Raw genomic sequence first — 20,490 nt, forward strand, 5'->3', positions numbered from 1 at the left:
GTGACTTGAGCATTTTTTATTCTGCATTTTGAGGCCTCCTTGCCCCTGCACTTCTGATGGTGGGTTTTCCCCAGGGTAGTCATTGTCATGGCCACCAAGGTCTCTTTCTCCTGATGCACAGCCACACCTGACCCCCTCCACACCGTGGCCAGGCCACAGGTGGGGGAGCAGGGCCGGCCCACAGCCCAGCGGTCAGTGGCTCCAGCGCAGGATCTCCTCTGTGGCCAAGCGCATCAGGGCGGGGAAGCTCAGGCACAGGTGTCTCCTCCAGAAGCGCCGGTCCCGCCCATACACCTGCGCTGGGAAGCGGGGGCTTCCTGCCAGGGAACAACGGGGCGCAGCGTCCTGAGGACTCTGGGCCAGGCCCCACCCCCACCCCCACCCCCATCAGAGACCAGCCTCCCAGGCCCTCACCGATGCCATGGAAGATGCGGGCCACAGCCCTGCCTGAGAACTGCTGCTCTGGCCACAAGGACAGAAGGTGGTGCACGTCCCGTCGAACCTGGTCCTCCCAGTCCTGGATCTGTGAAGCGGGGGGACGTGAGGCCACTTCCACGGCGCCAGGTTCCACGTAGCCCACCATGTTGCGGGCCAGGAGGCGGAGTGTGCGTGTGTGTGCGTGTGCGTGCACTGGCTGGGCTCACTGCAGCCAGGAGGGGCGAGCTCTCACCCCTGCCTGTCCTGGCTCCGGGTCCCGATCGTCTTCCGTGTCCCCGGGACTCTCTTCCTTGAAGTAGCAGCTGAGCAGGGCCTTGAGCCTGGCGCTGTGCTCTTCACTGGGCTGCTCCAAGCAGGGCCCGCAGCTGGGGAAGGCCACACTGGGGCGAGAGGAATCTGTCAGAGCTGCCCCCTGCGGGGCGGGGTGGAGGTGGCCCCGGGCCCATCCACCCCTCCTGCACCTGTGAAAGGCCCGGAAGGTGCGGCGCAGGCCGGCCAGGGCCTCCCGCTCTCGGGCTTGTATGTGGCCGTACAGGAAGTCACAGATCTGGTCCCTCTCGGGGGCTGTCAGGTCTCCAGGACTGCGCAGACAGAAGGCGAGCTCGCGGAACTCCACCAGCACTCCCGTGTCCCGACGTGCACCTGCCAGAGAGCTCATCACATGCGGGCAGGCTGGCGGCAAGCAGGTCCGGGGCCGAGTGGGCCGGGCGGGGGGAGGGCGCACCTGTCGTGGGCTCGGGCTCCCACCGCAGCTGACGCAGAGCCCGCTGTGCTGACGCCAGCTTCCAGCCCGCCGAGTCCGCCAGCTTCACGACGTCAAACTCTACAGAACAGCCTCCCCCACCTGTGCTCTCCGGCGGCTGCTGGGCCAAACATACAGCCAGGAGGGGACACCTGTCCCAGGACGAGACACGTAATTAGCTATCCTGGCTCCATGTCTTTAGCCCCAGCCTGGGCCAGGATGTGTGTTCACCTGTGGGCCAGGGCCAGGAGCTGGGGGGCACCCCCAGGACAGCGCAGGTGGCACCGGGCGTAGGTGGGTGCCAGCAGCTCCAGCCAGCGTCGTGGGTGTAGCTCCAGATAGCACAGCAGGGTCTCAATGGCTGTGGGTGGGGGACGCAGAGCAGGGCTCAGGGACATGGGCACGTGGGGACGCAGGTGTATGGGGAACGTGCCCACCGTCCCCAGTTCCTCACCCTCCTCGGGCATGTCCAGGGCCTGCACCAGCGGCTGCACCGGAAGTGCCCGCTGGTGGCCTGGGCACCGGGCTGCATGCTGGCCGTTGGGCCGCTCAGCCTCCCTCAGGGACCCGGCCACAGGTGTCTTCTGGCCCCCGGCTCCGTCCTTCTCTGGAGGCCGTTGGGCTTGGGCACAGGTGCAGGGGGGGAACGCGCACTGGACCAGTTTCTTCACGGCGAGAAAGTCAGCTGCGTCGGCATACACGTGTCTCCGCAGCTCCTGCAGGTCCTGGCCCTGTGGCATGGAAGCTGTGACCGTGTGGCATGGTGGGGGGGGCTGTGGGGGAGACCGGGTGGGGGGCTCGAGCGGGGCAGGCAAGAACCTGGGGTTGTAGGAAGAGATGGCAATGCGCCGGCTGGCCGTCACGCCCAGCCCGGCCCACAGCCTGCACGTAGGTCTCCAAGCTCGCGGGCAGCCCCAGGTGCAGCACAGCTCGCACGTCGGGCCGGTCCAGCCCCATCCCGAAGGCCACCGTGGCCACCACCACCCGCAGCCGGCCGTCCATGAAGGCCTGCTGCACCTGCCGCCGCTCCCGGTGACACATGCCGGCGTGGTAGGCTTTGGCTATGGCCTCAGGGATCTGGCCTGCGGGGAAGACACAGACGGTTGGGTGCACTGTGTTTCTGGGGCAGGTCTGTGGGGCACAAGCCTGCTGACCTCACCTCTGGGCCCTGGGTCCCGTGACGCACGCAGGCAGGTGCGGAGCAGTGCGGCGACACGCTCTGTGTCCTCACGTCTGTTGCAGTAGACGATGACGGAGCTCAGAGCACGAAAGCGGTCACTCTGCAGCAATGTCACCAAAGCCTGGTGGGTGACAGCGGTCAGTGGGGGCTGTCAGAGGCCGTGCCTCTGGTGGGCCCAGGTGTGTGCACCTACCTGCTCTGGGTCCCTGTCCATGGACACAGAGAGGTACAGGTTGGCAGGGACGGCGACTGGCTCGCTGAGGACAAGCTCCTCGGCCACGCCTAGATGCTGGGCCACATCTCTTGAGGTGCTGCGTGTGGCCGTGGCCGTGAGACCCAGGAAGCAGCGCACACCCAGGTGTTCCCGCAGCACCTATGTGGGAGCAGAGCCGGAAAGGGTGCCCAAGCCATCCTCCCTGGCCTGCTCCCTCATACCCCGACTCAGGCTCACCTTGCAGACACGCAGGTAGCAGGGCCGGAAGTTGTGGGACCACTGGGAAAGGCAGTGGGCCTCATCGACACAGGCAAAAGCGACCGGAGGCAGCTGAGGGAGGCAGCCAGAGGGCCCCAGCCCAGCCCCCACCAGCGCCTCGGGCGACAGCATCAGCACGTGCACCTGGGCCGCCTGGACCTGAGAGTGCAAGGTCGGGAGCATCAGGGGAGGGCGGGGCTGCTCCCCGGCCCGTCTTGCCAGGCGAGGCCCCTCACCTTCTTCAGGGCAGACTCACGCTGCTTCCTCGTCATGCCCGAATGGATACACGCCACCTTCAGGCACGGGGGCAGGCCAGACACCTGCAGGGTCAGGAGAGCAACCAGTGACAAGCCACCCTTCCTTGGTTCTCCCTCCAATGGGCTCTCCGAGCTGCTCAGCTTGACGGCGGCCGCCATCTCTGCTTTGGGCTCTCTGGGGAGAGAAAGCCCAGATGGCGGGGCCTACAGGACTAAGGGTCAGGGCTGCCCATGAACCTTGGCTCAGAAGCACCAGGAACAGACAGGCCCCATGGGGATGCCCACCTTCCCCAGCGCTGCTGCTCCTGGAGGGTCGAGTCAGGTCAGCCCGGCTGCCAGGTCCCTGCCGCCCTCGGGCCACCACTAGACCTGGGGCTGTGGACAAGCTGCCGGGCTGAGAACAGCGGAGCTCCTTACGGCCCTGACTAGGTGACAAGCAGCAGCCCGAAGGAGCCAGAGGACCTGTGGGCCCCAGTTCCTGCCTTCTGTGTGGGGCCCAAGGGTCCTGCCAGAGCACCTGGTCATCCATGAGAGACAGGAGGGGAGAGATGACCAGCGTGAGGCAGGGGCTTCGCCGGGCGTAGAGCAGTGCAGGAAGCTGATAGCACAGGGACTTGCCGGAGCCAGTGGGCGACACCAGCAGTGTGGACATGCCTGGTAGGACCAACAGTCAGTAGTGCCACCCTGTGGCCAGGCCTTCGTCCTGGCCCCTCCCGGCAGGAGCCAAGCTCACCAGAAAGGATCTGCATGATCACACGCTCCTGCCCAGGGCGGAAGGCTTGGTGCCCCAGCTGCTCTAGGGCCTGGAACACCTCAGCCGGTGTCTCTGTGGACACAGGTGTTGGTCAGGAGGGCCCCAAGTTGTCCCCATCTCCCAGGAAAGGCTCTGGGCTGGTCAGCTTCTGCTCACCTGCCACTTGTCCTGAGGGCCCCGGTGGGTAGAGTGGTGGCACTGGGCGGGGCCGGCAGGGTGCCGAGGGCACAGGCTGCTCCACAGTCACCAACAGCTCAGGCCCAGCAGGCTCCGGGTCTTTCTCACTCACTAGGATGAGACACAAAAAGGTGGTGTGGGAACTCTAGGCTAGACTAGAATCTCCCCGGAAAAAACACAAGTGGCCCCAGCCCGCCCCCTTCCTTCATTCACCGGGCTGCTGGCAGCCGGCAGTGCCTGTCCTCTGCACCGCCTCGTCTGCGGCGAGCCGGGTCTGCACGTCGTCTTCATTCTCACGGCTCTCCTGGGGACCCTGAGCAGGCTCTGTGTCAGGTGTAAGGAGCTGCTAGCTTCTTCTGTTGGAGGTAGGTGTGCTCCCCTGCCCCCCATCCCCCCAAGAGTACCACTGTCATCCAAACAGCGCTAGTGCAACCCCTCACCCAGAGTAGAAGTTTCACTTGACTGGGGGCACTGGGATGACCAGTGGCCTAGCTGTCCGCACTGGAAGCAAGAATTCTTGACTGTGGCTCTGGGCTGACCGCCTCCAAAACACTCCCCCTTCTTCTGCCACTTCTGCTTCCACATCTGGGGGCCACAAAAAACGGTCACATGGCAAAAGGCGGTACCGATGAAGGGAGTGGCTGCCAGCTCCTCACCTGCTTGCGGAGCAGCCTGCCGCGGAGCGCCGGGCCCCGCACGTAGCGTTTCTGCTTCATGTTGAGCCTCACGTAATTACCTCCACTCCGGACAGTTGGCCTAGAAAGCAGGTACAGACAAGCGATGGCCAAAGCCGCCCCACCGTAGCTCGTCTCAAGGTGACCCTACTGGGAGGCTGAAGCTGCAGTACCTGGCGGCTGTGGGGCCACTGGGGGGCTGTGCCCCCACAGGTTCTGCTGGGCAGGCTTCTGCGTGTTCTGGAGCCCCAGCTTCCTCAGGCAGAGGTCCCGCGTGACTGCTGTCCCGCTGGGCCTGTGCAGGACTCCCTTCTGGTTCCCCATTCCATGTCCACTTCTTGTCTTGACTGTTGCCAGGTTGGGGGCTCTCTGCATGGACTCTGGCTGTCTGTAGGGCTTGAGTCTCAGGGCCAGTGCCGGGACCAAGGTCATGCGGGACACCTGAAGCCAGAGGTTGTGAGTCCTCTACACCCAGGTTAGGCTGGCAGGCCTTGGAAGCCCCCAGGAAATCTGGGGCCCCGTTTTGACACCGCTGTAGCCAGTCAGGGTCTAGAGAGCACAGTCGTAGGCTCAGGGATGCCTGTAGCTGCTGGAGGCAGCCTGGCCTCAGCCAAGGCCCACGAGGCTGGAGGGGGACCTCACTGACTTCTTCTGGAGAGACGGGGGCAGCCCCTGCGCCTGGTGGCCCTGGGGAGGGCGTCTTGGACGAGGGTCTTTGTGGAAGTCGGGGTATGCGGCCCAGAGCTGGCCCAGCCTGAGAGGGAAGGACAGACCAGCAAGCGGGAATCAGGTGTCTGGGCGGCTTCAGACTCTGAAAGCCGCCAGAATGTCCACCCTGAAGCACCGGTTGAGGTGAGAAGCCCCAGGCCGGACCTGAGGCAGGGGTCCCACCCTGGTTAAGGCTGGAAGGGCACGTGTGACCCCGCGGGTAGAGCTGCACACGTTCGGACGGGTTGAGGAGAAAGGTTCTGCGGGGACCCTGTGGCTGGGCGGAGACCGGCTCCGCATCCAGGAGGGATGCGCTGCCGGGCCGGTGACCCTCACCTGCAGAGTGGCCTTCAGGTTGGCCTTGAGCCTCTTCCCGTAGTCCGGCACAGACCCCGCAGCGCTTGCCCCGCGGAGAGGAGCGGGTGGACTCTGGGCCGCAGCGCGATTCAAGTGCGGCCCCCAGCAGCTGGGCTCCGGCGCCTGCAGGACAGACGGTGGGCGTCCGCGCCCCCCGAGCCCCGCCCCTGCCCGGGTCCCGTCCTCCCCCGGGCTCTGCGCCCCCACAGAGGCCTGGTCGCGACTCCCGGCTCTGCCACAGGCGCCCGACCCTGGGTACCTGCTGCGCCGCGGCGGGAAGCGACTGCTCGGGGCTGCGAGGTCCCACGCCGCCGGCCCCGCCCAGGGCCCCCTTCAGGGCGCGGTACTCCCGGTAGAGCGCTGGGGGGTGCGGTCAAGGGTCACCGGGGGCCGCCCGGCTCCCTCCCCGCCGCGCCCTCCCGGCCGCGCTCCCTCCCGCCGCGCTGTCCGCGCGCTCACCGCGGGTCTCCTCCGGCGCCGCCTCCACGTCCTCCTGCGGGGGGAGCGCGTCAGCCCGCGACCGCACCCTCCGCCCCCCGCCCCCGGGCAGCCCGCACCTGGCCCGGCCGCCGCCCGCACCGCCTCCGGAACGCGCGCTCCCAGTCCCGCAGCCGCTCCCGCACGTCCCGCAACCGCTCCATGGCTCCGGCCCGGCGGCCCCGGGCCCCGCGAATCTCCCGCCTCGAGGGCGACGCCGGCCGCCGGCCAATGGGGGCGCCCGGTAGGGTCGGAGGCGGGGCGGCCGGGCAGCCGCCGCCGGGACAGCCAATCAGGGGGGCCCTGGTGGGGCGGCCAATGGGTGGCGGCTACGTCATCGCGGCGCGCGGAGGCGCTGGGCGGGGCGCCGCGGACGGCGAGGCGGGGCGGGTGGCGGCGGCGGCGGTGGCAGCGGCGGCGGCGGCGGCGGCGGCGGCGGCAGCGGCAGCGTCTGTGGGGCCGGTGAGCGCGGGGCGCCGGCCGGAGAGGGAGCGGGGCGGCGTGCGCACCCCGGCCCTGCCTGGCCGCAGGAAGCGGGCGCGGGAGCTTGGGGCGGCGCCGCCCGGGAGGCGGGAGCCGGTCGGTTCGTCCGCGGAGTGGGGAAGGACCTGGAGCCCTGCGTCGGGCACAGCGACCTCGGGCCCCGGGGGGCGACGCACCGGCTTCGAGAGGCAGATCGCGTCGGGGAGGCGGAGGGCGTCGCCTCGAGGGTCTCCCGCGGCTCGAGGCCGGGAGGACCCGGGCGGGGGCGTCTTCGGGGAGACGCCGGGACGCCGGGCCGGGCGGCAGGGGGCGGCGGCCCCTGCACGGGGGCTCCTCCCACGGTGACCACACCGGCTGCTCTCGCTTCCTCTCGTGGCAGGTGCCGGTCGCTCGGTCCCGTCACCGCGAGGTATGAGTCGTCCTCGCGACGCTGGTCTCCAGGCAGCGCAAGGCCGGGGGTTGGCGTTCCGGGCGCCTCCAGAACCAGTGCCCTGAGGACTCGCGTTGTGCCTGAGGTTGGGAAGCGCGGGGCCTCTGGAGCCAGACTGCTCCCCCTGCCCCGGGCTCATCGCCCAGGCTGTGACCTTGGGCTGGCAAGGCGTAGAGCTTAGTTTTCTAATCTGTTCCCAGCGGTAGGACCGGGCAGCGGTTTTGAGGATGAGGTGCTGGGCGCGCAGTAAGTCCGCTGAGTGTTGCTGCCGCCGAAGTCAGGAGGAGAGCCGGGGTCCAGGTGCCCCGCAGCCCCAGGCCTCTCCTGTGTGCCTCTCGTTAGCCTGGGTGCGCATTCCACGCTGTCTCTACCCCTCTGAGCAGCTCTTGGTCTGGGGCCTACTGAGTCCCGTGGGTCTGAGACTGGGTCTCTCACTGTGGATCTCGGAGGGGAGGGCGATGTTGACAGGTGGTGAGGACCTTGGTGCCCTAACAGTGAGGTTTGCTGTCCGTGGGTCTGTGGGGTCTCCGAGCTGGGCGGTACTGCTGGACGGTAGTAGTTAGGACCTGAGGGTCAGGCCTGTCTGGACTCAACGTTCCCTGGGTGCCAGCCTTTTTTTTTACCTTTGCTGGTGCTTACTAGACTGCATCAGTGTTTCTCGCTCTGGTCCAAGGACAACCCGCCAGAGCTGGAGGAGAGTGGGGAGGTGAATTGTGATGCGGCTTCCCGCCCCCTCGCAGTGTCCTGCCTCCTCCACTGCTCCTGTGGTGGGGGAAGGGCCTGAGCTCTATTCTTCTTTTGAGGAAGCGAGTGTTTCTGATAAGCAGCTTTGTGATTTGGGAGGCTCAAGTACAAGTCGGGCGGAGGGAGGTTGTGCAGAGCAGTAGCCCCGAAAACCGCGCCGAGGCAAGCCGGTCCTCGCTGATGCCGTGCTGTTTCTGTACGGTGTGGAGACTGCCTTTCCGTAGAGTCCCCATGCTTCTAGAGGGAGGGAGCTGGGGGGGGGCCTTGTTCCCGGTTCTACTTCGCCCATTGCTAGGCACCTCGCACTTGCTCCTCAGTGCCACGGTCCTCCACTGAGAGCTGGCGCTGTGCCAAATGCCATGCTGGGCTTGCTCAATACCAGTGACGGAGGAGGCCGTGGCTGGGTGGTGGCCTGGGGTCTGTCCTCCCCGCTGAAGGGCCCTTCCCTGCAGGTGGCTTCCTGCCTGGCCCAGCACGATGCACACGCTTGTGTTCCTGAGCACGCGGCAGGTGCTCCAGTGCCAGCCAGCTGCCTGCCAGGCCCTGCCCCTGCTGCCTCGAGAGCTCTTCCCCCTGCTGTTCAAGGTGGCCTTCATGGACAAGAAGACTGTTGTGCTTCGCGAGCTGGTGCACACATGGCCCTTTCCGCTGCTCAGCTTCCAGCAGCTGTTGCAGGAATGTGCCCACTGCAGCCGGGCCTTGCTGCAGGAACGCCCCAGCACAGAGAGCATGCAGGCTGTGATCCTGGGGCTGACGGCCCGGCTCCACACCCCAGAGACGGAGGCTGGCACACAGCCTCTCTGCAGGTATGAGCTCACCTGAGGGGCCCTCAGGCCCTGGGCTGGGGCGGCGTTGCGGTGGTGGTGCAGAGAGGTCCCCTGTGAGGCTCCAGGTTACTGCAAGAGCTCAGTGCAGTAACGGTCCTATTGCTCCTGTCCCAAGACGGCTGGGAGTGGGTGTGGGCTCTGCTCCCTTGTCTCCTGCTTCAGCCTACCCGTGCTCCCAGGAAGCATGCCCTGCGGGTGCTGGACATGACGGGCCTCCTGGACGACGGTGTGGAGCAGGACCCTGGTACCATGAGCATGTGGGATTGCACAGCAGCGGTGGCCCGCACGTGCATCGCGCAGCAGCAGGGCGGGACTGTGGAGCCTGGGCAGGCCCCCCTTCCTGTGGAGGTTCGTGTGGACCTGCGGGTGAACAGGGCCTCCTATGCATTCCTGCGGGAGGCGCTCCGAAGCAGCGTAGGCAGTCCCCTGCGGCTCTGCTGCCGGGACCTGCGGGCCGAGGACCTGCCCATGCGCAACACTGTGGCTTTGCTGCAGCTGCTGGACGCGGGCTGCTTGCGCCGTGTGGACCTGCGCTTTAACAACTTGGGTCTCCGCGGCCTGTCTGTTATCATCCCCCATGTGGCCCGCTTCCAGCACCTGGCCAGCCTGCGGCTGCACTATGTGCACGGGGACTCCAGGCAGCCCTCTGTGGACGGTGAGGACAACTTCCGTTACTTCCTGGCCCAGATGGGCCGCTTCACTTGTCTGCGGGAGCTCAGCATGGGCTCCTCTCTCCTCTCGGGACGGCTGGACCAGCTGCTCAGGTGAGCAGGCCCCACTACCACCCTACCCTTCCTCCTCTCCCCGAGACCTACTCCTGGTTCTGCCTGTCGGTGACCTCCTGTGTCCCCCATAGCACCCTGCAGAGCCCCCTGGAGAGCCTGGAGCTGGCCTTCTGTGCTCTGCTACCTGAGGATCTTCGCTTTCTGGCACGGAGCCCACATGCTGTCCATCTCAAGAAGCTGGACCTTAGCGGCAATGACCTGTCTGGCAGCCAACTAGAGCCTTTCCAGGGCTTATTGCAGGCAGCCGCGGCCACGCTGCTGCACCTGGAGCTGACCGAGTGCCAGCTTGCGGACACGCAGCTGCTGTCCACGCTCCCTGTGCTGACGCGCTGCGCCAGCCTCCGCTACCTCGGCCTCTACGGCAACCCTCTGTCCATGGCGGGCCTCAAGGAGCTCCTCCGGGATTCAGTGGTACAGGCTGAGTTACGCACGGTGGTGCACCCCTTCCCTGTGGACTGCTACGAAGGCCTGCCCTGGCCACCGCCGGCTTCTGTTCTGCTGGAGGCTTCCATCAACGAGGAGAAGTTTGCTCGTGTCGAGGCTGAGTTGCACCAGCTGCTACTAGCCTCAGGCCGTGCGCACGTGCTTTGGACCACAGACATTTATGGGCGCCTGGCAGCAGACTACTTCAGCCTATGACCTCCAGGCCGTGCTGGGGTTCAGGGCTGCTGAAGACCCCTCCTTGCCTTAGATAGACAGACCCTTCCCTGGCACCCTGCTGGAGGCCTGACACAGGGCACTGGTCTCAGGTTTCCTTGCTCCTGGGCACTGTGAGCCTTCTTTTGCTTTGGGCAGCACCTTGTGGTTTGCCTTGGGCCCGTGCCCCTGACTGGCTGACTGTCGGCTTCGGGGCTGGATTCCAGGTCTGCACGGCCAGATTTGGTTTGGGTGCACTTGGCTACCCTTGGTGTTGTGGTCCTCTCAGAGAGTGTTCTCTCTAGGCCCTTCCCAAGGGTGGACTGCCCTGGGGCTGAAGCTGGAACACGGACCTGCTTCAAGGAGCGCTGGGTCTCCCTGCCCTGGCACCCAGGAGACCTCCTGGCAGGGCTTTGGAGCCAGAAGGTGTGGTTAAGGTACAACGTGCAGTGTGTTTGGAACTCGAATTTGTGGTGTTTTTTTCTGTCCCGATTGGTCAGAGTGACTTGTTGCGGGCTCTGCGTCATCCCCAACCTGGCCGCTGTCTTCCCGTCCGCTGCCCGCGCCTCCCCTTCCCTGGGCACCCCAGCCGGCTCCCAGCCGGCGCGGGCCTTTCCGCAGCCCGTCGGCCCCCCACCTCCGGGAGACCCCAGGTCCTGCGGCGGTCGGGCGGGGACCCCACCGAGCTAGAGGGGAGGTTGGTTCTGGGAGGGCTCTTTTCTGGAGCGCCTCGGTAGGGGTGCGGGGACCCCCCTCTGGCTGCCGTCCGTCCGCATCTTAGGCCTCCCGTGTGGCAGAGCTGGGGTCGCAGGTGTCCGCGCCCCCGCCCCGCCCCGGGGATCCCCCCACCCCACGCCTCGTCCCCATACACAGCGCGCCGCACACTGCGCAGCTTCCAGCCTTTACTGACTGCGCCTGCGCGCGGCGAGCCCGGGAGCCGGCCAACCCGCGCGGGCCACGTCATCAGCTCGCGCCCGCCCCCTCGGCCCGGCTCAGCAGTGAATCTCGTAGGCGGCGGGCGGCTGCAGCGGCAGCCCCGGCCCCGGCCCGGTGGCCGCGCCGTCCGCCGCCTCCGTCGGGCCCTCGGCGAAGAGCGGCTTGGAGCGGTCGATGACGAACATCTCGTGGCCTCGCTCGCCGCGGAGCTCCTCGAGCTGCGCGAAGCTGCAGGGCCCGTCCGAGTAGTCGTTGACGAACAGCGCGCCCTCGCCCGGCGGCCCCGGCGCCTTTTTCCGCTTGCGCCGCCGGCGGCAGATCAGGGCGGCCAGCAGCAGCGCCGTGAGCGCCAGCAGCGCGATGGCCGCGGCGACGGCCGTCTGCGTGGCCAGGCCCAGCGCGCGGAAGGCCATGCTGCCCGCCTCCTGCAGGGGCTCGTGGCCGGCGGGGCCGGCGGGCGGGGGCGGCGGGGGCGCGCGCGGCCGCGGCTGCTGCTGCGACAGGTTGACCAGCAGCCGGAAGGGCACGCGGGCGGCGCCGCCGGCGTTGGAGGCCTCGCACTCGTACTTGCCGGCGTGCGCCAGGGTGATGTTGCTGAGGAAGAGCATGCCGCTGCCCGTGTCGGGGGCGCCGGGCCCGCCTGCGCGCGGCGCCCCGCCTTCCGGCCGCACCTGAGCCCGCGGCTGCCCTTCGCGGGGCTGGGCCACCTTCCTCCAGGTCACCAGGGGCTGCGGGTAGCCGGAAGCCTGGCAGGCCACGCGCAGGTCCTCCCCCAGGCTGGCCGTCGCCTCCAGCGGCTCCACGTGCACGGAGGGCGGGATGCAGATGAGGCTGCTGCCGGATATGTCCAGGAGACTCTGGAGGGCCAGGCGCGGGGGCTCCGCGCACGTGATCTTCTTGTCCCTGGAGCTGAGCAGCCGCTGGCCCCCCTCCTTGATCCAGGCTCCCAGCCAGTGCAGGGCGCAGTCGCAGCGCCATGGGTTCTCTGTGGGCAGAGCAGCGGTGGGCAGGTAGCTCGGGGGTGGCTGGCCAGGACAGGAGCCCCGGTCCCGCCTCCCGCAGGGGGCCCCTGCCCCCTTTTCTCTGACCCCAAGCTCCTTGGCCTGTGGGCAAGCTCTTCCCTCCCCCCTCCTCAGTTCTGTGATGCAGGTTCCGGTTCTCTCGTCTCTAAGAAAGCCTCTACTTTTCTGAAGTCTCTCCTTGCAACGAGTCCCATCATTTTGGGGGAACCGTGGTGTCCACATAGACGTCCCACAGCACTAACACCTCGCAGGTCCTGTCAGCCGTGTTTCAGGCACTGTGTCTGGCAAGGGCAGCCCTACTTTCGTCCTTCCGGTTCCTGCCCTGATAGCCCGAGTGTGCACGTGCGAGCCCCTCAGCTCCTTCCAGGGACTTCTACTTTGTCTTCCGGAGGGAAGTTCCCTGAGCTGTGCCCCTTCCGGCACCCGCGTTCCCATCAGCCTTGCACGGGTGCAGGCTGTGGTGTGGCCCTTCAGAGCGCTCCCGGATGGGCTGCAGTTCAGAGCCACCGAAGCCAAAGCCTGCTCCACACCTGGGCCGGTTGGTTTCCTCCCGCCGCCACCGTGACCGGGAAAAAACCTTCGCGTGAGGCCCCTTCCCCCAGGAGGTACCTGTGAGGCGAAGGACTTGCAGGCTGGCCAGGGGCTGTAGGGCCTCACGGCTGATGGTGCCCAGCTGATTCCTGCTGAGGTCCAGCAGTGCGAGTGAGGAGAGCCCCGCCAGGGCCTGGTCCTCCAGCAGCTCGATGTTGTTTTCCTGCAGGTGCAGCTCCTGCAGTCGCTGAACAGGAGACACAGATCGTCAGGGAAAGGGGCCCTGGGAGGCAGGTTCCCTTCTGGGCACGCTAGACTGGGTTGCCTTTTCCCCCTCTCACTACTGCGGCCGCACAGCGCAGTGAAGGTATGGGAGGACCCTTGCCCCTGCCCACTAACCCCCTCACCGGGAGGTGCAGGAAGGTGAAATCCAGCAGCTGCACCAGCTGGTTGCCCGCCAGGTAGAGCGCGCGCAGCTGGCCCAGGCCGGCGAAGGCGCCGACGCGCAGGCCGCGCAGCCGGTTGCCGGTGAGCGCGAGCTCGAGCAGGCGTGGCTGCGCGCGGAAGGCGCCGGGCTCCAGGGCGCGCAGGCTGTTATTGTGCAGGTAGAGTCGGCGCAGGGCTGCGAGAGGTGCCAGTACGCCCGGTTCCAGGCGCGCGATGCTGTTGTCCTGCAGGAACAGCGTCTGCGGGCGGAGGGAGGGGGGAGGGAGGAGGGAGGAGTTTTGACCCCGCGGAGGGGGTCTCCCTCTTCCCTAGAGCGCTCCAGTACCCTCGGGTACGCTCACACACCCTCCCTTCGTGTCGCGGGCACCTCTGCCCCGCGGCCCAGTGGCCCCGCGCGGTGCCCACCTGCGTCCCGGGTGGAATTCCGGGCGGGACGACGCGCAGCCGCAGGGCGCCGCACTCCACCGTGGCGCTGTAGCAGCGGCAGGCGGCCGGGCAGCCGGCAGCGCCGGGCGGGAGGTCAGGGAACCACAGCAGCCATAGCAGCAGCAGTATGGGCGCCCCCGTGGCCATCTCCCGCGGGACCGGCCGCGGGCCACGAAGCTGCAGCCTCCTGAAGGGCTTCCTTATAGTCCACCCCGGATGTGATGGGCCTCCTGAAACACAGGGCGGCAGGCCTGCCCCTAACACGTGAGGGCCAGAGAAGGACATGGATGGAGGCCCACACCCTGTGTGTAGTTTCTGAAAAGTTATAAATCAGTTCAAGCAATTGGTTAAAAAAAAAAAAAAAAAGTTGACTTCTTTCCTTTACAAAACAGTCATGAAGATCTGGCTTCAATGCGGAATTTCAGGTTCGATGTGGAATTTGCACTGTTCTTGGTCTTACTACACAGGCCATGTGGGGAGATCCAACCCTGCCTCACTCCCTTGTCTTCCCATCTATCTCCGTCCGGCTCTGTAAGGGGCTTCCTGCTCATGCGTGTGCACGTCCGGATCGGGCTTCCCTCTTCATTCTAGCAACCGGCCACTCCTGGAATCCAAGCTGCAAGAGGCCCGTGCAAGGTGTGAGCCTGGGAACATGTAGGTGGTGAAGCCCCTTGCCCAAGCACAGGCTAAAAGAGCAAGAATGGGCTCTGGGAAGGCCGCCTTCCCCTCGTCCACATGGACTCCTCTCTGACACCTCCAAAAGCAGAGTCCATAACAAGTGCGCCCCATAAAAGGCCCGAGGCCGCACCCTGCCAGTGTCCTTGTCTTCACCTGACCCTGACCCAGCCATTAAGTCTAGTCCTTTTATCCTTGGAACTCATGCTGTGTTACCTGACCCTGGGAGCACCTGACGTACCTTGACGGGTAACATGGGCAGAACTGATCCTGGAAGCCACCAGCTGTAGGAAAATGAAGGCACAGCTGCCCCTGCCCTCCTGGGGGTGATGGTGGTGGAAGAGTTTGCAGAGAATTAGGGGTATTTCTCAGGGAACATGCTGGAGAATTGGGGGAATGTGGCACACAATAGGAAAGTCAGTTTAGAAGCCATGGCCTATGTTCTCCCTGCTGGCTTCCAGCAAGGTGCTTCTGCGTTTGGGCTCTGGAACAGCTGGGTCGTCAAAGAGGGCCCTTGGTCCACCAGCTGGGTTTCTAGGGTAGTTTCCCCAGTGGGCTGTGGGAGCAGTGACCTCCTGAACTGTGAAGGAACATAGTGTGTTGGGCTTTATGCTCGTGCACCTGTGATCCTACAAAGATGGGAAGGCCTGGGTCCAGTTCTGGGCACAGGAAGTTGAGTTTTAAAGGTGGGGACTGGGGCTAAGAAGCCAGCTAGTCTGGGCCAGGGATGGCAACCCCGATGGGGTTCTGTCATCCAGCCTCCAGCCCTTTCTCCAGCATCCCACTCGGAACCCCTGCCTGTTTACCAGGTCTCCCTGCTAGCAAGAGGGAGTCATGTGGAAAGGCACCAAGTGGCCTTGGTGTCTGTCCAAATCTTCTCTAAATTGTAACACACATGATTATTTAAAGTCACTAGAAATGAGATAGGCACAGCAAAAGTTTTAATGGAATATAGCTTTGGCCCAGGCAGAGGCAGTTCCCAGGTGTCTCGGGATGTGTGTGAACCCCAAGGACCTGAAAGCATACTTTGGGCTCCCGGGAGCCATTTCCCTAAGCCAAAGGGCTGGCTGGCCAAGACTTGCGCACCCAGCCTCCCCCCGCAAGTCCTCTCAAGTGGAGGAGCTTCTTGGCTTCCTCCTTAGGATCCAAGGCACTGCGGTTCACAGGGACACCCCCTAGACGCTGACTGGAATAAAAGGGCCGGCGTGAGCAGGGATGAGGGCCCAGGCGGGAAGGGCAGAGAAGGCCCGCCCAGAAATCCTTCCACCCAGCGGACAGCCCTCTAATCCTGTTGGGCAGGGGGCGGGGCGTCACACACAGGATTCTGCGTTGGCTGTCACCGTCTCCAGGGCGCCGTCCGTGCGGGGACTGGAGGGGCGAGGAATCCCTGCGACCCCCTGGGGACCAGCGCGAAGCGCGAGCCGCGTGCCTCGACTCCCCCACGGTGTCACCTGCACCCCCTCCAGCGTGGGTCAGTCCTGGGCCGGTTCAGGGCAGGGCGCGGTCCCCGCCAGGTCTCCTCCCCTTCTGAGTGCGCGCGGGGCACAGAGCCGGGATGGTCCCCGATCCCGCCCCCAAGCCCGCTGACCTCGGGTCGGGCGCCCCCTCACCTGACGCTCCCGCGGCGCGGCTCCCCCGCCGAGCCCGCGGCGCCCCGGCCCACCGAGCAGCGCCGGGCGGGGGAGGGGGCGGGCGCCGCTCGCGCACGCGCACTGGAGACCCCGCGCCTCCGGCCCGGCTTCCCCCCGCGAGCGAGGGCCAAACCAAATGAAAGGACGCCCCGGGCCCGAGGTGTGGGGAGGGAGCAGACGGGCCCGCGACCCCGCCCTTCCTCGCGGTCGAGGCTCCGGAAGGCGCAGCAGCACCTCGGACAGCGCCGAGCGGACCGGGGCCGCGGTGCACCTCTGCCGCGCACGCGCATTCGGCCGGCGCGCTCTTCGGGTGCGCGTGCGCAGCGATGCGCGGCCGGGACCCGCGAGGGGGGGCGGGGCCGCGGGAGGGGGCGGGGGCCAGGGGCTTCTGCGACCGCCCGCGGTCCGGCGGGCGGCTCAGGGCGGCGGGGTGGCGAGCAGCAGCGGGGCCAGGTCCATGGTGAGGGCGAGGCGGCGGCCTTGCCAGCACACGTGTGAGGGCAGCGCGGACGCGCCGGGCGGATACTCGAAGCAGGCGCTAAGCTCGAAGGCCAGGGCTGAGCGCACCAGGCCCACGCCGCCCGCACGCTCCGGCGCCGGGTGGTAGAGGCGCCCATTGGCGGCCAGGGGCAGCAGACGCGCCGGCTCGAAGGGCACGGTCAGGGCCTCCCCGCCGCCGCAGTAGGAGAGACGCGGGGGCTCGGGGCCCGAGGCCAGCAGGTGCGTGAAGACCACGGGCCGGTCCTCGCAGCGCAGGAAATTGCGCTCCCTGCCGCAGGGCGAGAGGAAGGGGAAGGTCGTCTCGTAGCGACCGCTGCGGTTGGGTCTCAGGCGGGAGAAGAAGGTGACCAGGAACTGTGGGTCTGGAGGCGAAGGGGCACGGCTGCTTACCATGCCGCTCTACGCGGGGCTCTGCTCCCCCAGGCCAGCGGCTCGCCCTGGGCAACGCCAACGGCTGGCACCGGTTGTCGGTACGCCACCTTGGCCTCGGTCTAGACAGCAGGGCTCTTGGGCGCGGGATGCCCAGCCCTCTGCTTCGGGCGGGCCAGTGGGCCAGTGGGGAGGCCGGGAGCAGAGCGCACCAGGGCCTTGCCAAAGGGACACGGAAGGTGGGGAAGAGGGTGCAGCAGTACCTTTGAAGCAGGTGATGAAGTTCTTCATTTTGGAGTCATCCAGGAAAAGCTGCGGACAGAGGGGCAGGCCATGGCCCATGAGTCCCCCCCGGGAGCCAGACAGAGCCGCCCCCGGGCGGGGAGGCCTTGGGCAGGCCTGAGCCGGGGCTACGGTCCGCCTCCCTTGCTCGTCTGCACACCGAGTGCAGAGAGGCGAGTGGAAAGTAAACCCGGGGCCCCCACCAACATCCCCGCGTCTACCCCGCACGCCGGGCCGTGCTTTGCCCGAGCCTCTCCCTTCCTCAAGTTTCTAATCAGGTGTGCCACCTCCTCCGCGGAGGCTCCCCGACTTGCTTCCTCCCGACACCGTGGATGTCCCAGCCAGGGCTTGCAAGCCAGGCGGGGCGGCCCCGGGGCAGGGGACCCGACGGAGGGGCAGGACCCGGGGGTGCGGCGCGCGCGAAACGCAGCTGCAGCTCCACGTGGCAGGCTGGCGGCGGCGGAGGCCGGGCGCCCCCATCCCCAGCTCGCCGACCCGGCGGGGCAGGCCCGTTTACTAACGTCGGGGACCCCGCCCCTCGCAGGCCCGCCCTCCGGCCCCCCCTCTCCGGCAGGTGCGCCCCCGCAGGCCCGGCTCCAGGCCCACCTGGCCCTGATGATCCACGTAATAAAAATACTCTCGCGTCCGGGGCTCCGGGGCCTGGCCCTGCGTGTAGGAGATGTCCCCGCCTCCGCCGCAGGCCCGGGTCCCCGGGAAGCGCGCCAAGGCCCGGGCGCCGCCCCGGAGCGCCCCGCACGCCCGCCACATCTTCCTCCCGCGCCGGAAGCGGCGGGCCGGTCACGCGGGGCTGGCGCTGCGAGAACACGCATCCCCCGGCGACTGCGGCCTCACACTTCGGGTTCCGGAGACCGCGCGGGGCTCGCTTTCCCCGGGCGCGGCGGACTCCCGCACGGCGGGGGCGCCCGCTCTGCAGTCCCGCCGCGCAAACGTCACCGGACGGGACCGCCGGGCAGCGGGGCGCTGGCGGGAACGCAGGCTCTGTCCCTCCGCCCTTGGAGGCGGCAGCCGGCACGGGGACGAGGTGGCCCTCGGAAGGCCAGCTCGGCTGGCCGGCGGCTGCGCGTTCGCTCTGCCCGGAACCAGGGCAGGTTGGGGGCAGGACGCGGCACAGCCCACTCTCCGCGCAAACGGGCAGGGACTTAAGGGCCGACACATAGCCCAGGTGGCCGCAGACGGCGCAGGGGACCTGACACCCAGCTGGTGCCTCCTCCCTGGCTCAGCCCCTCTCCCCCATTCCCAGGAAACAGCCTTGCTCGTGGCTCACACCCCTACGCACCCTCTCCGTTCCCCCATCTTCCCCTGGCCTGTCCACGTAGGTGACCATACTAGCAACAGACTGGCTGCTGGAATGGGCTGCCCAGCCCCCAGCCCAGCCCCCTGCAGAGACTGGACGAGCACGAGGCGACAGGCAGTGACCACGGCTCGCAAGTGTCCATATGTATTTTATTCACACAAAGTGTCGTCACCTCTTGAGTCCATGCGTCAGAGCTAGAGTCTGTGGCAGGGCCGTCCACCCCAGGCCCGGAGACCACCCGACTGAGGACACTACCTCAGGGGACACCCGGGCAGCAGCAGGGCTGGGCTTTTTTGTTTTTAATAATAAATAAAAACTCAACTCTAAAAAATATATATATATATATATATATATAAACTGGGGAGAAATTAAGTTTTACAATTGGAACTCAAAATTCCAAAATGGAAAATGTACAAACTGAGAGTCTAGGTACCTCCTACCCCCAGCTCTGGCTTTGAGGAAGGGCAATCCTGGGGGCTCCCTGGTTCCCCAGCTTGGGGCTCCTCCCCTCTGTTCCACTGCAGATCCCAGAAGGGGATGGGGCAGGGCTTGGTTTTTGGTCGAAGCCAAGAAAGTGGCGAAGAAAATGAAGGAGTGATACCAACTTGCTCTGCACAGAGGACAGGCTAGGACGGCTCAGAGATAAATAGCATTTGGGTTAAAACTATGTCATTAGCAAATTTAGTTCTATCTTTTCCTCTATATCTTTATACACAGGCGGATTGGTGTGCTGGATAGAATCTGAATTTATAGTTACACGAAGAAAAAATACTCTTGCCCCTCCCCCACCCTGCCCAAGAATGCCTGCCCAACAACCCTGCCCCCCACCCCAGGGGACTTTGGTTTGGGGGCCCCTCCCCACCCAGAGAGAGCCTGCAGGGCCCTGCTCTGGTGGACAGTCCAGTGCCCTGGGACCCCCAATTCCTGTGCAATCTCGACGATGGAGGCCACAGGTGCCAGGGTGCAGGGTGCGGGGTGGGGGGTGGGGTCGGAGGCTACGGGCCAGGAAGGGGACCGAGGGGAAGTGCCGGGCAGAGGCCAGACGGGCAGCCAGGCCTAGCGCAGGAGCCCCGGCCTCCTGCGAGGCAGCTCACGGGAGAGAGGGGGGCGGGCGGGGAGGGGCGCGTGTGCTCTCAGGCCGGCCGGGAGGGGCAGTGTCGCTTGGCTCCAGGAAACAGAAGGCACTTTCTGGGGGCTGACCGGCCGGCGGTGGGCGGGGCGGTGCCCAAGGAACTGGCCACTAGGCGGGGGCGGGAGGGGGCCGAGGGGCGCCCCTCCCACGGGCCCTCTGGCCAGGCCGCGTCCACAGGCCCAGGGCCTGGGGTGGGGGGAGAGGGTGGGGGGGTTTTTCCAGGGCTGGGGCGGGCATGGGCGGAGCCTGGCATGCTGCCTCCGCGCCTAGGGCGTTCCCTCCCCCCTCCCCGCGTGCTCCCCTGCCCGGGCGCCCCCCGAGCGTCGGCTCTGTCCCCACCCTCGGTCCTTGGGCCCCTCCCCCGCGCTATAGCACGCCCTCCATGAAGCTGGTGTCCAGGTGCTGGATGAGCACGCGGAGGAACGACATCTCCTTGCGCGTGTTCTCGAAGATGACGCGCGGGTCGTCCGAGCGGCAGCGCAGGCAGTTGGGCGCCATCACCATGGCCAGGTTGCTGACGTCCATCTTGGTGATGGCCACGTTGGCGGGCTGCACGAACACCTGCGCGGAGGGGGCAGGAGGGTGGGTCGGGCCCCGGCGCGAGGCGTGCCCCGGGTGGGGTGTGCGCGTGCCCGTGCGCGCCCCGGGGGAGTGTCCCAGGTGGGCGCGCGCGCCGCGGGGTGTGTGTACCTGAAGGAAGCGGATGAGGTAGCACAGCACCAGGCGGTTGATGCGCGGCAGCGCGTGCACCACGGCCACGGCGGCCTCGGGGTTCTCGTAGTGCGCGATGCACTGCTCGTAGAACTCGTGCGGGATCAGGGGCTCCTCCAGCTCCCGGTACCACAGCTTCAGGAGCGAAGCTGCGGACACAGCGGCGGCGGAGGGGGGCGCGCTCAGCACAGACTGCTGGGTGGGGCTCCCCTGGGCTGCTCGGGAGCCAGGGAGTGGCCGGAGGGTTAGGGCGACACAGGGCGGGGGCAGCGTGTGGCACGAGCAGTGGTGGTGTCGGGCCAGACTGGAAGCACCAGACCCTGGCGAGCTGGTGCTCCTGAGGACCTGGATGGACCCCGGGGGCTGGGGCT

The 20,490-nt window shown here is 66.8% G+C and overlaps 5 protein-coding genes across 17 annotated transcripts in view; 1 reads left to right on the top strand and 4 right to left on the bottom strand.

Moving 5' to 3' along the window:
• Position 1: 1 nt before the first annotated feature.
• RECQL4 (RecQ like helicase 4) lies at positions 2-7,306 on the bottom strand. Its single transcript, XM_032316575.1, has 23 exons — positions 6,896-7,306; positions 6,219-6,252; positions 6,019-6,119; positions 5,739-5,882; positions 4,868-5,448; positions 4,677-4,776; positions 4,461-4,605; positions 4,234-4,344; positions 4,000-4,131; positions 3,823-3,915; positions 3,607-3,743; positions 3,069-3,152; positions 2,812-2,991; positions 2,554-2,733; positions 2,340-2,481; positions 2,000-2,262; positions 1,635-1,911; positions 1,412-1,541; positions 1,163-1,332; positions 900-1,080; positions 671-818; positions 415-523; positions 2-317 (listed from the first exon to the last, which is right to left on the bottom strand). The coding sequence occupies exons 1-23, from the start codon at positions 7,286-7,288 to the stop codon at positions 193-195; spliced, it is 3,960 nt and encodes a 1,319-aa protein (XP_032172466.1). The 5' UTR covers positions 7,289-7,306; the 3' UTR covers positions 2-192.
• On the top strand, positions 6,654-10,608 carry LRRC14 (leucine rich repeat containing 14). Of its 9 annotated transcripts, none has more exons than XM_032316587.1 (5): positions 6,671-6,698; positions 7,099-7,128; positions 8,346-8,699; positions 8,900-9,484; positions 9,577-10,608. In XM_032316587.1, the coding sequence occupies exons 3-5, from the start codon at positions 8,371-8,373 to the stop codon at positions 10,142-10,144; spliced, it is 1,482 nt and encodes a 493-aa protein (XP_032172478.1). In that variant the 5' UTR covers positions 6,671-6,698; positions 7,099-7,128; positions 8,346-8,370; the 3' UTR covers positions 10,145-10,608. The 9 variants fall into 9 exon arrangements, with proteins under 9 accessions (XP_032172477.1, XP_032172479.1, XP_032172478.1 ...); XM_032316585.1 differs by lacking the exons at positions 6,671-6,698; positions 7,099-7,128 and adding exons at positions 7,153-7,234; positions 7,792-7,855; XM_032316590.1 differs by lacking the exons at positions 6,671-6,698; positions 7,099-7,128 and adding exons at positions 7,218-7,234; positions 7,792-7,855 and having other exon boundaries at positions 8,883-9,484.
• Positions 10,609-11,030: 422 nt separating this feature from the next.
• On the bottom strand, positions 11,031-15,896 carry LRRC24 (leucine rich repeat containing 24). 5 transcript variants are annotated; one of them, XM_032316578.1, is made up of 5 exons: positions 15,789-15,896; positions 13,483-14,147; positions 13,038-13,316; positions 12,709-12,877; positions 11,031-12,062 (listed from the first exon to the last, which is right to left on the bottom strand). In XM_032316578.1, the coding sequence occupies exons 2-5, from the start codon at positions 13,786-13,788 to the stop codon at positions 11,134-11,136; spliced, it is 1,683 nt and encodes a 560-aa protein (XP_032172469.1). In that variant the 5' UTR covers positions 13,789-14,147; positions 15,789-15,896; the 3' UTR covers positions 11,031-11,133. The 5 variants fall into 5 exon arrangements, with proteins under 5 accessions (XP_032172469.1, XP_032172472.1, XP_032172470.1 ...); XM_032316581.1 differs by having other exon boundaries at positions 13,483-13,733; positions 15,789-15,889; XM_032316579.1 differs by having other exon boundaries at positions 13,483-14,107; positions 15,789-15,863.
• Positions 15,103-18,044, bottom strand: C16H8orf82 (chromosome 16 C8orf82 homolog). Its single transcript, XM_032316594.1, has 3 exons — positions 17,568-18,044; positions 16,943-16,991; positions 15,103-16,672 (listed from the first exon to the last, which is right to left on the bottom strand). Exons 1-3 carry the CDS (start codon positions 17,727-17,729, stop codon positions 16,227-16,229), a joined length of 657 nt encoding a protein of 218 aa, XP_032172485.1. The 5' UTR covers positions 17,730-18,044; the 3' UTR covers positions 15,103-16,226.
• A 363-nt stretch (positions 18,045-18,407) lies between these two features.
• Positions 18,408-20,490, bottom strand: part of ARHGAP39 (Rho GTPase activating protein 39) — a 67,495-nt gene continuing 65,412 nt past the window's right edge. Inside the window, 2 exon segments of the mRNA XM_032316576.1 lie at positions 18,408-19,969; positions 20,099-20,268. Coding sequence (XP_032172467.1) covers positions 19,775-19,969; positions 20,099-20,268 — 365 coding nt within the window. The 3' untranslated portion in view covers positions 18,408-19,774.

Source organism: Mustela erminea, chromosome 16 (assembly GCF_009829155.1).
Source record: "Mustela erminea isolate mMusErm1 chromosome 16, mMusErm1.Pri, whole genome shotgun sequence".
In the NCBI taxonomy this organism is placed as follows: Eukaryota; Metazoa; Chordata; class Mammalia; order Carnivora; family Mustelidae; genus Mustela; species Mustela erminea.

Bases quoted from the DNA above. Each gene is read 5' to 3' on its own strand.
- LRRC14 (XM_032316582.1), top strand. From the start codon at position 8,253: ATGCTGGGCTTGCTCAATACCAGTGACGGAGGAGGCCGTGGCTGGGTG. The intron at 8,700-8,882 runs GTATGAGCTCAC...CTCCTGCTTCAG, and splicing joins GGCACACAGCCTCTCTGCAG to CCTACCCGTGCTCCCAGGAA. The intron at 9,485-9,576 runs GTGAGCAGGCCC...TGTCCCCCATAG, and splicing joins CGGCTGGACCAGCTGCTCAG to CACCCTGCAGAGCCCCCTGG.
- RECQL4 (XM_032316575.1), bottom strand. From the start codon at position 7,288: ATGAGCCCGGGGCAGGGGGAGCAGTCTGGCTCCAGAGGCCCCGCGCTT. The intron at 4,132-4,233 runs GTGAATGAAGGA...GTCTCATCCTAG, and splicing joins TGCCGGCTGCCAGCAGCCCG to TGAGTGAGAAAGACCCGGAG. The intron at 1,912-1,999 runs GTTCTTGCCTGC...TCCATGCCACAG, and splicing joins ATCTCTTCCTACAACCCCAG to GGCCAGGACCTGCAGGAGCT.
- C16H8orf82 (XM_032316594.1), bottom strand. From the start codon at position 17,729: ATGTGGCGGGCGTGCGGGGCGCTCCGGGGCGGCGCCCGGGCCTTGGCG. The intron at 16,992-17,567 runs GTGGGCCTGGAG...CTCTGTCCGCAG, and splicing joins ACGTGGATCATCAGGGCCAG to CTTTTCCTGGATGACTCCAA. The intron at 16,673-16,942 runs GTACTGCTGCAC...CTTCGCCTCCAG, and splicing joins CTTCATCACCTGCTTCAAAG to ACCCACAGTTCCTGGTCACC.
- LRRC24 (XM_032316578.1), bottom strand. From the start codon at position 13,788: ATGTCCTTCTCTGGCCCTCACGTGTTAGGGGCAGGCCTGCCGCCCTGT. The intron at 12,878-13,037 runs GTGAGGGGGTTA...TCTCCTGTTCAG, and splicing joins TCACCTTCCTGCACCTCCCG to CGACTGCAGGAGCTGCACCT. The intron at 12,063-12,708 runs GTACCTCCTGGG...CTCTGCCCACAG, and splicing joins GCAAGTCCTTCGCCTCACAG to AGAACCCATGGCGCTGCGAC.